Consider the following 14403-nt stretch of genomic DNA (forward strand, 5'->3'; position numbering starts at 1 on the left):
TTAAAGGTATGGAAGTGAGGAAAAGCAGGTGCTAGGTAGGACAAACTGACATTTTTTCCTAACTGAAGTTAACAGCATTCTTCAAATATGGGCAAAATGCTTAATCTGATTTGACCCTCTGAAGAACACAGAATAAGTTATACATTCTGGCTGCTGCTGGACTCAAATAAATATGTAATTGGCGAGACAGTTGAGAAATGAAATGTTGAAAAAATATTCATCAAGGTAGCTATAGTTGCTTTCTGCCTTGCAGATCCTGAATTGAGTAGAGAAATGGAGTAAACGCACTGCCCAGCAATTGACAACATTTGGCCCTCTTAGTATTTTAGCCTTCGGTTGCCAGTGCTGGATAAGCTACTGAGAATGGGAGTCCAAAATTCCTGTGGGCCAATGATTGAGGACCACTGGAGTAGAGGACCTCCAAGCCTAAGATTGCTATATGTTTCTATGAAACCATTAAGTTCTAGTTAGTCTTCAAATGCCATCATCAACACTGTTAAGATGAATACATAAAAGTGGAAGAGTCACCGTACCTCACACGATAAGCCAGAATAACCCAAAGGACAGTCACATTTCTCAATCAACTGGGCACGAGGAGTCCTTCCTGATACACTTCCTTCCTGTGCAACCTCCATGGAAATTTCAGAAATCCTGACAGAAGAAGGGAAAAACAATGAAGATTACTTAAAGGAACCTTTTGCCACTAATTTCCAGGTACCAGCATAAAGCTACTTTTACTCAGCCTCATGGTATTATCCACACAAGAAAACAACATGTATTTTAGTGTATCTGAATGGAAGATCAAAGCTAGCACTAGCTCTGACTTCATTTCACTCATTATCAGCTGCAGCAGTGGTACTAATGTAAAAGATAATTGCTTATTCTTCTTCAGCGTGATATTTTGCCCCAACTGGTGCCCGAAAGCTGAAAAACATCATTTTGAAAAATACTGTTCTTCATTGAGATGAGACCTGCTTTGTATTTTGGTTTTGGTTTTCTTATTGGTTACCATACGATCCTATGTAACACCTAGATATCAGGGGGCAAAACAATGATATAGCTGGACACCCTTCCAGGTAACTTGAAGTTTCTGAAATGCCTGCTTGTTTCTCAGATGAAAGACACATATTTGAGTTTGAGGGTGCAATTAGATGGGAAGAAAGGATCATATCTGATGGCACAAGTAAGTAAGTAAGTAAGTAAGTAAGTAAGTAAGTAAGTAAGTAAGTAAGTAAGTAAGTAAGTATCTATCTATCTATCTATCTATCTATCTATCTATCTATCTATCTATCTATCTATTTGATTTATATACTGCTCCATTAATGCTGGAGCACTATTCTGGGTGGCTGACAGAAAGTTAAAACAAACTACACAGAACTAAATGCAACATAAATAGCAAAAATACAGTGTTAAAACTTAAAACAATGGCACAATCAATTTTCAGAGTGAGGCAAGATGGAGGCAAGGCATTCAACTGGGGTTGACGTGAAAGGCCTCTCTGAATAGTAGTGTTTTTAACTTCCTTCTAAATGAGTACAGAGAGGGGGCCAGGTGTAGCTCCTTTGGGAGCTGATTCCATAATGTAGGTGCCACTACCAAACAGGCCCTACCTCTAGTGGATGACTTTCGGGATTATCTTGGAGTGGCAACAAGGAGGAGCCTGCCCTGATATCTGGTGGATCAGGCAGATGATACTGGGGAAAGATGCTCGAACAAGTAATGCGGTCCCAAACTGTGAAGGGCTTTATATGTGAGTGTCAGAATCATGAAACATATCTGGGACACAACAGGTAATCAGTTGAGGGTGGCCAGCACTGGGGAAAATGCGATCAAATTTGCTCACACCAGCCACCAGTCTGGACCTGCTGCAGTCTCTGAGTCAGTCTCAAGGGAAGCCCCATGTAAAGAATAATGCAGTAGTCAATCTGAGAGCTTACCAATGCCTGAGAGGCCCCTGAGAGAGCCTGTCCAGAAGGATATTGTGGTCGATGGTATCAAAAGCCGCTGAACAATCAAGGAGAACCAGCAGGGTACAATGGCCCCTGTTGGCCTCCCTTAAAAGGGCATCGTGCACTGCAGCCAGAGTCATCTCAGCACCCCTTTGTGGCCTGAATCCAGACTGGAATTGGTCAAGACTTTTCTGGTCCTCCAACTGTCTGAAGCTTTGCTGGGAAAAATCATCCTTAAAGCAACCCTTCTGTTAATGCAGGAATCACTCAGCCCCAGCCCCAAAAGCGCTGCCCTGCCACTGGATCAAAAAGGTCGAGCTTGGGCATAGGTCAGGGTCAGGCTGATTGCTATTACCCATACACTGTGTGATTGCCAGGAAATAGCTTGCACCAGACCATGCCAGAAGCGACTCAAAATGTAAGTTATTTCTGAATCTCATCACACCCTTAGTAGTGTTGGGTTTAAGTTGATTCCATATACACCACGTCCTTCTAATGCACCTGTTAGGAGGATGTTCTAACACTTGAGATCTATCCAACTGAACAGCAAATGTGAGAGTGTCAGCTTAAATAAAATTTTCAGTACTTTGAGGAATGGTTGACTATTGGTGTTGAAGTTAAGCAAAATGGGAGGCAGTACTCTTCCCCAGGATAGTGATTTCATAAAAATGACACCATTGTGAGATCAGCTTGAAGGCAGTAGATTCTTTACCAGGTTTCAAAATTGCTATTGCATGTGCTGTTTTCCAAATTTTTGAATCCTAAAAGAGTCAAGTTTCTATTAGAGAAACTGAGGAGTCACCTTTTTTGCTATTGTGCCAAAATGTTTTATCTGTCCATGCAGGCCTGCTGCCTTGCCATTTTTGCAAATACAAATAGTTTCTTCCAGTTCATATAAAGTGAATGATCTTGTAAGATCATCAGTCTAGAGCTGCTTGTTTCTTTCAGTCCAAATGGTGGACCACTTAAAAACAAACAAACAAAAACAAACAAACTGCTAGTGTTCAACCCATATCACCTGAGCTTGATTTTTGATTCTGTAACGATGGCATTGGTTGTTTCAGGTTTAAATTGTACTTTGCTTCTGTTCTGACACTGATGAGGAGCTGATGGTCTATTTAATCTGATGAAATGTTTTCATGAGTAGGGCCTTTTTTGGAGTCGTTATGACACTTTAGTAATCTATTGGCTTCTTGACTGTTTCTTGACATGTCTGTTTCTTCCATGAGTGTTATCCAATTATCTCTTTTAGTTTCTGAGATTGAAGAAATTAATTGCTGCCCAGGCAAAATGGTTTCTTCACTCAAGGGATTTTGTTGAAATAGTGAAAAATAACTATTCATTTGGATGACTCCTTCTGATGGAGACAGTTGGTTCTGCATCCTTGGGACATGGACAGTCGGAATGATTTTATCACTACCTTGATGAACTGATGCTGGGTCTCTATAGCATATTCAGTACAATTCCATCCAGTGATGTACTGAACGTCTTCCAATTGGGTTTTAAAATACTGGTACTGTAGCTAGTTGGACCTTTGTCATGTTATGGGCCAGTATCATATATTCAGAACTGTATTACAGATTCAATTCATACTCTGTTGAATTGGCAAGAGCCAATGTCAACTCTGGACAATAGCCATGTTTCCTCTTCCACTATCGAAAGATGGGGCAAGCTTACTATTGTGAGAGTTTGCTAGCTGGGAAATATTCACTGATTTTACCACTTATTCTTTCTTATCATCAAGTGCACATCCCCAGATATTTCTTTATAAAAATTGTTAGGGATTTAGGTGAACAGGTATTAGGTGGAGCTCCACTGTTGTTATGGATTAGACAATTGTGAAGGTCAGACTTGATTAATTGAGCATTTCTGTACTGGCTATGAGGTCTTTCCGCTACAAATCTCAAACCAGATATTTTGTGGCATCACTGACGGCCGTCTCTATGCATTTCTTAAATGCAAATTATTGAACAATTATTTGTCTGACACAGCTGATGTAGCAGTTCTTCTTTAGGTATTGACAAGCTATATTACTAAAAGTTATTAATTTTGGCCTTAACAAGAGTCCTTTCATTACTGATGGCCACTTGCAAGCCATTGTCATTCACCCAGTACTGTCTGTACACTGAGTGGCTTCAAAAAGATCCTTCTGAACTGGAAGGGTTAGCCAACGGATTCTGTTGTTGCCTGGAGATACTAAAATGTATTCACGTTCTTTGAAGAAGTTCTTTTGATATCATAAGAACATGTGAAACAAGGAAAACATGTCCAGTACCTCTCTGATGACTCCTGTACCAATTTCCTTACTTTTAATTTATTTATTTTTCTATGTGTTACACAAATATTTTTGGCAGCCAGAGAAACAATCCATATGCAGCAAATGTATAGTATGAACAGAGAGCACCTAAATGCACAAGACACCAAACGTGGCTCCAACATATCTGCTGGAAAATGATGCTCATGGACAAGTGAGGCTTGGCTCTGTGAAAAGCTCACTTAATGGAACCAAGTCTGAACAATGATGCCCAAACAACATTGAAAATTCTGAAATAATCAAAAATACATGAAAACTGAACATCCTGTTCAAATAAATTGATTGCATAAAGTCTACTTTCTGATAAAAGAAAACCACCACTCAGTATAAGAAATTGTTTGGTTTTGAGTAGTGAATGTGAAAAGAGTAACAATAAAATTAACACAGCAGGAGAAAAATGCTTAGTTTAACTTTTCAGTGGCAGCCTCTGAATCACTCACTGTAATAGTGCCGCTTTCATGTAGAAAAGTGATTAGCACTGCTGCTAAATTACACAGCTAATACAGGGCCAGCACTGGAATTAAGCTATTTTAATACTTGAACCTACCATCAGCATGAGGTTTCCTTATGATATTTTGGTGCAATATCAGTGATCCATTTACAAACATTTCAGTCAATCTCATTTTCATATGTGCCTGAATTAATTCAAGAGGAGGCGTAGGAAAAAAATTGGTTTCACCACCCCATAATTCCTCCTATGCCTACAACCTAATTGTATTTTAATTGTTTTTATCTTTTTTTACTGTATTTTAATTGTTGTAAGCCACCTAGAGACCTTTGGGTAGTGTGGGCGGCAGAAAAGTTAAATAAATAAATATTCAGGCTGGAAAGAACTTAAGAATTATTCCACAAGTGTTATCCAAATATCTCTTTTAGCTTCTGAGATTGAAGACATTAATTGCTGCCCAACCAAAATGCTTTCTTTTCTCAAGAGAAAAATTGTTTCCTCACTCAAATAAAGAACTTAAAAATTCTTTTTTAAAAAATGAAAACTGACAAATTCAACATTTAGGCAGAAATCTTTTTTGAGTACTTTGCTTTTAATTGATTAATCAATTTATCTTGACTTTCAACCCTTTTTGTGGTGCTAAATTCTTGGTAGCCACCTCTTTCTTTCTGATACACTCGTCAACTTTAATACTATATCTGTATTGCAGGCAGGGACAACCGTCTCTGCTGAGAAAAGTGATTTCTCTTGCATTTGGCAGTGTGTGAAACCATCAAAGTGCAAGCTGGAAGAGCAGTTCTCAGTCAAAAGCTGTGTGTACTTTAAACCCAGCTGCCTTCATCATAGGCATCCTTCAGTCTCAAGAGACTATGATAACGTGCTCTGTATGGAGGACTTGGAACAGCGTGTAGTGTTTTGACATTGTATGCGAAGCTGGAGTGTCCTCTCCAGGGCACAAAGCCTGGGTAAAATAATATGGAGGATAGGCTGTTACCCAAGCAGCAGATTCCCCCCTCTCCACGTCACTGAAATAGTCCAATGTAAAGGCAACAGCCAATACAACTGGTTTCAGTAATGTCGCAGGAGTTGACAGAATGACATGAACTGCCTCGGGGACTCCGGCTCCGGATTTTGCCTCGAGGTTAACTCCTTAAGCCTTTTCCATCATTGGATATAGCCACAAGGCAGTGGAGGTTTGAAGTCAGAGTTTTCCATCTCCTAGATGGGCTGCCTTCCAGGGCTGAATGAGTCCCACCTACCCGGCCTGTTCCATCACGGCATGGAGGATGATGGCGGTGCCTCAGTGGGGTTCTTTTTAACTAAGAGCACAGAGTGCTGTCCTCTGAAGATGCTGGCCACAGAGACTGGTGAAACATTAGGAAGAACAACCTTCAGAACACGGCCAAAGAGCCCAAAAAACCCACAACAACCATTAGGTCCTGGCCATGAAAGCCTTTACGAATACATTGTATTTAATGTATTGTTTTATATGCATTGTTTCAGGAAGCTTTACTTTGTCTGGCAATTGAGAAAAACAATTTGAATAAATAATTCTTATGGCATCTGTCTGTAACCCGGATTGAGATGGTACAAAATTGTTACCTGCTTTGCCTCATGAAGCTCCCATGAGTAGCCTTAATAAGTATGTAATGAATTTTGTACAGAACATCCATGAAATCCTCACGGGTCACAGTCCGACTGACCCTTGGGTCATCGCCATAATATTTCCATTCATGCTGAAAATAAAACAACACCATCACCACAAATGATTTAATGGTTTCCAAAGTGCCAGTGACACAACCTCTTAAACAAGCTGGCTTGAAAAATTACCTCTGTCATTTCTATCTCGTGCCTTGTCAACTGGCCATTCAGAGGAGCAGCTATGTGCCTGACAATTATTCGTGTCTGTGTGGGAGTCCCACCTCTGATTATGACCTGGGGGTTATAGGTTGCAAAGCCAGTCTCTTCTCGTGCTTCAAAGAAGATAGCATATTTCAGTTTTCCCCCATAAGCTGTCAGCTAACAAAGAAAAACAAATCATATAAATATTGGTTGGGTGCAGAAACCAAGCAATATGCAAAAAACATATTTGTAGGACATGCATATTCAAACAGTAAAATTATCAGTAAGATGAACCACCTGAAAAATGTTGTTCCTTAGATTTAAGATTACTGCAGGTGAATACAACTTTTAAAAATTGTTAAATGGTTTTGAATAAGTACAGCTAACAATAGCTGAATCAGCTGTGTTCTGTATTGAAGCCCCCATAGAGACCCAACAAACCATTTGCTGGTTTTTCACAATCTATCCTAGTTTTCCTTCAACAGACTTAACATATCAAACTTTCTGGAATTTGAAAAGTCATGCCACCCTATGTCAAGCTAACATTAAGTTCACTTCAAAATGGTGGAGCTTTTTGTACTGTGTTTCACAAACGCATCTCTATGGATGACAGGATTAGGTCAGCTAGAAGAAGACTGTGTTCCTTTCTATGAGATTCCAGACTGATTCTGTCAACCAAGGCAAAAAGAGAATGATATGCTTGGAGCAGGGTCCTGCCTTAATTCTTCCCTCAGTACTCAGATGATTGTGACTCAGCCTTGGTCAGCATGACCTTATCCGCTATCACTATTATAAAGACTGTTATCCAGCGTACTTTGCCTCAAACACAGGACAAAAAGAATTAAGTGGTGCCTCGCAAGGTGATGTTAATTTGTTCTGCAAAAATCGCTGTCTTGTGAAAACATCGTCTTGCGAAATGCGGTTCCCCATTGGAATGCATTGAAATCCATTTAATGCGTTCCAATGGGGGAAAAAATAGTCGTCTTGCACGGACCCAGCTGTCAAAATCGCTGTCTTGCGAAAAACGGTCCCAAAAAAACACCGTCTTGCAAAGCACGGACCAAAACATCATCTAGCAAAAATCACCCATAGGGAAAACCGTTTTGTGAAGTGCTATAGCGATCGCAAAAACCCATCGTCTTGTGAATTAACCATTTTGCGAGGTAATCATCTAGCGAGGCACCACCGTAGTAGTATTTCTGCTCTTCTTATGCTTGCCTTTCACATGCACAGCACCTTAGCAGAAAAATGTTGTTACTATAAACAGTAATATCTTATTAAATGCTAGAAAAGTCCAGAGCACCTAGATACTATGATTGTTCTTTAAAAAAAAATTCTAAGGAAACATTCTCTTCTAGTTTTTCTATTGTGGGCACTGATGTGCAAGAGAGAATTCACAGTTAAGGCTGTGATGATATTACCATAAAATTCTTCCTAAGTACATATCAGTTGTTCCTAAACTTTAAAGAAAAGGGATAGGAAATAGAATTACTACAAAATACCATATCTAATCAAAATCTTTTTACCTTTTGTCCTTCAAACTGTTTTGGAAGTCTCCAGTAAAATGGTTCTGAATGCAATTCTTGCATCACTAAGTCCATATTTGCAATTGTCTCTGGATATTGGTATACAATTCCATGCACGGTTTGGTGGTGGACATTTTCATCAACAAGAGGAAGAATGACCTGATCTGGCTTCAGAGTCAACTGTAAGCAATCAAAGAGGTGAGAAAAAGAAGTAAGAGGTTTTTGTTAGTTTGTTTTTCAAAGCATGCACTGCTCATTTCTCTACTCTTTAAGACATGGGACAGAATACTTTAGGGCTCTGTTTTTTTTAAAAAATCAGACTTTCATGATCCAAAAACTGGAGTCATGTATAAATGAAAATCCTGAATAATGGTTTAGAACAGAATTAATATAGGTCATAGTAGACCTTGGCTGTATGCAGACTTCTCTCCAGCACGTAATTCAAACCACAGAAATAGACACCATATCCACATCATTGCCCTCCACATATTGGGAGAGTGAATGGGGAGCCTGATTTAGTCAAGTAGCTTCCCTGCACTTTTAAAAGCCTGCATGTTTGCTGTGCAAGGCACCTATATAAATGTATCAGTCTCCCCACTGTAGACAGTTGTCTTCCAACACATGGAAGTAGATGTGGCAATTAAATAAAGGAAAGACAACCATCCTTGAAAACATCAGTCTTTTTCTGGAACTTCACAAGATGCCTGTCTAGCAGAGAAGCAGCCCTGAACTGACATTATTATTTTTCTACTGTATCTGTAGCAGATCCAGTACTATGACAGCACACTTCTTTGAAGTGCTAATGCCAAAATGAAGTGCCTGACTTCACTCTGGAGGTGTTCCTGGCACCCATGCATTAGACATGCTAATCAGCAAGAAACTAGTTAATGCTCAAAGTATTTCAGATGTATGCTTCAGTGTCATGATACCTGTGTATCAGAGGGTTTGCCAGTTTGCACTCAATCTGTTCTCAAACAGATTGGAATGGTTTGAAGTTCTAAATGTTCAGAGAGACTACTGTGGGAAGCTGCAAGGCTAATTTGAATAGGAGCATTCAAAAGATGGATAATTGATCATTAGGGAAAATTTAAATCATGCACTTTGCACCTTCCAAAATATATGTATGGGTGGGGAAAGGCAGCTACAGGAGAGGCAATGTTTTAATTATCTTAGGGTGCAATCCTACACAAATTTACTAGGAAAAAAGTTCCACTGAACACAGCAGGACTCACTTCCTAGTACACAAACAGACACACACACACACACACATACACACACACAGAGACCTGCCTGCACACAGACATACACACCCATATAATTTGTCGACATGTAATCTTTACTGACTCAACTATAGTATTTCAGCTCATGATATACAGTCATGGCCAAAAATATTGGTACCCTTGCAGTTCTGTCAGAAAATGCAAGTCTTCTCAGAAAATTGTTGCAGTTGCAAATGTTTTGGTACTCACGTGTTCATTTCTTTGCTTTGTGTTAGGAAAGTCAGATCTGATACAATCCCACATGGAAACCCAAAAATGCGCTGGCCAAAATTATTTGCACTCTAAATTGTAAGAAATATTTGCTTTTCAAGCATGTGATGCTCCTTTAATTTGTATTTAGACACACCTGTTACAAGTAAGAGGTGTGGGCAATATAGTAATCACATTTGCAACCAGTTAAGATGGAGAAAAAACATCTTAACTGGTTGCAAGTGTGGTTACTATATTGCCCACACCTCTTACTTGCAAGAGGTGTGTCTAAATTGCAAGGGTGCCAATATTTTTGGCCATGACTGTATCAATGAAATTGGAAAGCACCTCAGATAAACTCTTTTACTTTCCACTGAATGCCAAAAGGGCAGCTCACAAATACAATTTTATTTCTTATCACTTGATTACTAGCAAAGGAGGACTTGCAGCTGAATGTATGAACCAGTTCCACTGAATTGTATTGTAGTAGATGAAGTGAAGTGTTATATGAAGAGTTCTATATCTGGCGCTTGATCTGTAATGGCTTGTTCACATGCAAATCATCACTTAATACCCCACTCATCAAGTAAACAGTGTTAATGCGTGAACCATATCAGAATTCTGAATATTGTATTCACATACTTTAGTCAGAAGTATTCTGACTACTAGTCAGAATACTTGAACATTTTGATGCAAGTTCTATGAAAGATTCTGATGAGTGCAGAAATAAGATGGAAAGTTTACATTTTCATATAGAGCAAGCATAACTGCATAATAATGATCGTGTTCAGAAAAGTCAATTCTGATTTATGTCAAACCTTTTCAGAGTTTTCTAGGTAAAGAATACTCAGAAGTGGTGTACCGTTCCTTTCTTCTGGGGGTTATCCTGGGACTGTGCAGCTTGCTAAGTTTATAATAAGCATCCAAAGTCTCTTTCTACAGATTTTTGATAGGGAGGGCTGTGGATACAATCATTGCCTTTGCATCCATGCCACATCTATGGATTCCTGTTTTCCCTCTTCTTTCCAATATCTTTAACAAAATAAAACACAACATCATTGCCCTCCACATATTGGGAGAGTGAACGGGGAGCCTGATTTACTCATTGCCTTTGCATCCATGCCACATCTATGGATTCCTGTTTTCCCTCTTCTTTCCAATATCTTTAACAAAATAAAACACAACTGCAGCTTGAGAGGGGGTGCTGCAATAGAATGCACGGTATAGGTATCCTTCAGTCTCAAGAGACTATGGACGAATGAAAAATAAAAAGAAATAAAAAATAAAAAGCAAAAATAAAAATTTTAAAGACTAATGATTTACTTTTGCCAACATGGTGAGACAGATTAACACAGCTATTTTTTTTATATACTGATGGACACTTAGTCTGTTATACAACAGAATTTTGGAATAGTTCTACAATAGCACTCTTTAGCCATTTTGTTTTTTCTGGTACTCACATTTACAAATTTCTTTCCTACCTCCTGTGTGTAAATTTTAACATTCAAGTTCACTTTGTTTTTATAATCGTTCTACTCCAGATTAATTTTGATCCTCCTTCTTCTCTTAGAAGTCTGATGGACTAGTTATATTGCCCCCCACACCTGTGGCAGGCTATGGCCACCTATTCCAAAACTGTCAAGATGGTGCGTCTGTTAGGATGGTTAAGCTCATGAACAAAAATAGTGCTGCAGTTGCTTTAAAAATATTTTTTTAAAATGTATTTACATATAAATTCTCTTAGTATAAATTTTAATTTATATAGATTGAAAGCTTCTGGTTTTCCTCACTCGTTCATATCTAAGAAATAAAGAGTGCTATATTTGCCTGAAAGAACTTTCCCTCACTTGACTACATTACCTTCTCCTGGGTCTTAATAGCTTTCTTCCAGGTCTTGATACCTATTACCGTATTCGAGATTTTTTGTGAATGTTTTGACCTCGATTGCCTAATGGAACATGGTCTTCAATCCACTTCTCAATGTACACAAGGGAGAAATTGCTGAAATGTTTTCTTCTATATTTCATGTCCCAATCTCTGTGTCTGACTAAAAGACACCAGCAGGAAACAACATTATCCCATTACATGGCTCAGCAGTCCTTTACTCACCCACATGCGGACCAGCCCCTTTGCCTCACTGCACTGTGATGTCAGGCCAAAGCAGTAGCAGCTGCTGCAGCCAAGTGGGTTCCTGGCAGAGAGCCCAAACCTGCCAGGTTTGCACCTGTCACAGTAGACACCTTCCACATTAATCTGTTATAGAAGCAGAGAGGAAAGCTTTAGAGACAACAGCATCTTCCCTCCATGACCTGAATCGCACACACACACACACACGCAGACACGCACGCACGCACGCACACACACACACACAGAGAGAGAGAGAGAGAGAGAGAGAGAGAAAGAATCTAAGAAACCTGTCACAATGTGACTCGTAAAGTACACTATTATATAGACAAATGATAGGATGTATATGTAATAAACATATTCACTTTTGCAAATTAAAACCCAGTATTTGCAGCACATCAAGCAGTATGAAAGACTGAAGGTCAAACCAGGTATTAAGGGGAATTTGTGCTTCCTTGCATTAACTTTTTCTCTTTCCATAATGGGATCTCTTCAGAGAAATATGCCCCCAAAATCAGATTTGCAGATGAGGATTGTGTTCACCTTCCCGTGATCAGCAACAAAACAAGGCATGCTAAAATGTAGTTAAAAGGAAGCATGACCTTCATCTCTTGGATGAGCAGACTTTTTTTTTTTTTTTAAAGGTACATTTATCACCTAATTTGATTGTGAGAAGCTAAATTAGTGGTGGTGGCTAAATCAAGGGGAAATCTAGATCACACAAGATTAGCTCCAGAGAATATTTGACAGCAAGCTTCAGCAGAAGAATGCACAGAATATTTCTCAGAAAACACGCAGAGTACATTTTTTACAAGTACTTATAGATTAGGAGTGGAAAATTGTGATCCGCCAGATGTTTTTATACATATGAAATACCCATGTTCCCTCATCACTGACTGTGATGACTACAGCTGGTGGAAGCCATAGTAAAGATACTTCTAGAGGCCTACTTTTGCACATCTCCGCTCTAAATAAAATTATGCCATTTCTAGATGGGCTTGAGATGTAATGCCCACCAATTACTTGTTCATACTAACAGTCAACTACTTAAATCAGGAAGACTCATGATAGGCAAATTCTGATCCAGTAGAGATCATTTTATATTATTCCTTAACTGTGTTTACACATCATTTACCCTCATAAATGAGGCAATGAAATGCCCATTTTATTGTGGGGTAGTTACATTAAAACCAGCAAGGCTAAAACTGGGTAAGTTGTCATTGGAATTTGCCATAAGAGTCAGAGATGCTTGTGCACATATTGAGGCTGACAATTCTAAAGGAAAGTGTGTGTGTGTTTTCTCTAATGGGCAAACTCCACCAGAAATGGCCGTTGCGTGTTTTGACCCAGAGTTGATATTTAATTGGAAGCTCATACAGAAGTTAATTAAAGCACTGAAACTACTATGATGCCATGCCTAATCTACCTATGCAAGATCCATGAATTATTCTAGTTTTCAAACTATCCTGAGGCAGAGTCCACTATTTATACAGATCTGACATTCCAGTATATTTAGATAACAGTTTTCACGACAGCCTAGTGACTATCATATATACTGAAGATCTAGAACCATTGATAGAAATGTACAGGTGAAGGCCGAAACTAGTTGTAGTTTGTAGACTCACAGACTTTTATTGTGCTCTTCACAGAACATTAGGATTAGTTGCTCTTAAGTCCCTCTGAAATTACTGAAATCTGGTATGCCAAACCTAACTTACCACAATGATTCCTGACCTTAACCAGGATTAACTGTAGCTAATGTATCTTCTAAATTGTAATGGCCAAACCCAAACTTGGTACTGTGGGTTTCCACACCTTCCACACCCATTCCCCATGATCTCAAGTAATTTCCAGTTGATCTGAGGCACACTTGCTAATCAGTAATAGCCATGAGCACTGGTTCTCAGCTACACCACCCTGAAACTAATTTTAATTTATTTATATTTAAGTAATTAATTAAATACTAAATAATTCAGTACAGGTATTTGCTTAAATAATTCAGTACAATGTATCTATGTATCTGTCTAAGGAATTGTGAACTCCATATCCTCAGAGGGAACAACCCTCATAGTTATTCAAGAAGGAAACAAAAATATTTCAGTTGCTGAGATAGTTATTCAGTTCTGTTGCACTATGGTTGTCTGACTTTTTCCCATTGCTTGAATTAGTAAAGCAAAGCAGAAGTGGAAATGAGTCCAGGGGTTGTTTTTCCATGATAATTGTAATAAATAAAAATAAATGTCTGCTTTCAAATCTGTTTTGACTTATGGTAACCCTTTCCATGGTTTTCTAAGTATTTATTTATTTTATTTATTCATTTATTAGATTTTTATCCCACCCTTCTAGACTATGTCTACTCAGGGCAGCTCACAATAAAATTATACATAAAACAATTTAAACCATGAATTAAATCAACCATGTTAGTATTGATCAAGATGGAAAATAGAACAAAAGACTAAGTAAAAGTAAGAGTCAAGTACTGTATTGACAGGAGGGAAGGCCTGCCTAAAGAGCCAAGTCTTTAATTGGCTCTTAAAAACACCCAGTGAGGGTGCCAGGCAGATCTCTGATGGCCAACTGTTCCAAAGCTGATGGGCCACTGTCAAGAAGGCCCGGTTTCTTGTTCTTTCTTTCTGGGCCTCTCTTGGCATTAGGCCCTTCAGCCATCTTTCCTGGCTATAGCAAGTGACACGAGTAGATCTAGGTGGGAGAAGGTGTTCTGCTAGGCATC

At 38.9% G+C, this 14403-nt stretch overlaps 1 protein-coding gene across 1 annotated transcript in view; it reads right to left on the minus strand.

Moving 5' to 3' along the window:
* LAMA2 (laminin subunit alpha 2) overlaps positions 1–14403 on the minus strand; it is a 535204-nt gene that overhangs the window by 154540 nt on the left and 366261 nt on the right. The window contains exons 25-29 of the mRNA XM_072996866.2: positions 11658–11801; positions 8080–8259; positions 6542–6730; positions 6314–6447; positions 534–651 (exon numbers count right to left, since the gene is read on the minus strand). Of these exons, the coding sequence (XP_072852967.2) occupies positions 534–651; positions 6314–6447; positions 6542–6730; positions 8080–8259; positions 11658–11801 (765 nt within the window). The remainder of the gene's footprint in view (positions 1–533; positions 652–6313; positions 6448–6541; positions 6731–8079; positions 8260–11657; positions 11802–14403) is intronic.

Source organism: Pogona vitticeps, chromosome 1, assembly GCF_051106095.1.
Source record: "Pogona vitticeps strain Pit_001003342236 chromosome 1, PviZW2.1, whole genome shotgun sequence".
NCBI classification, from domain to species: domain Eukaryota; kingdom Metazoa; phylum Chordata; class Lepidosauria; order Squamata; family Agamidae; genus Pogona; species Pogona vitticeps.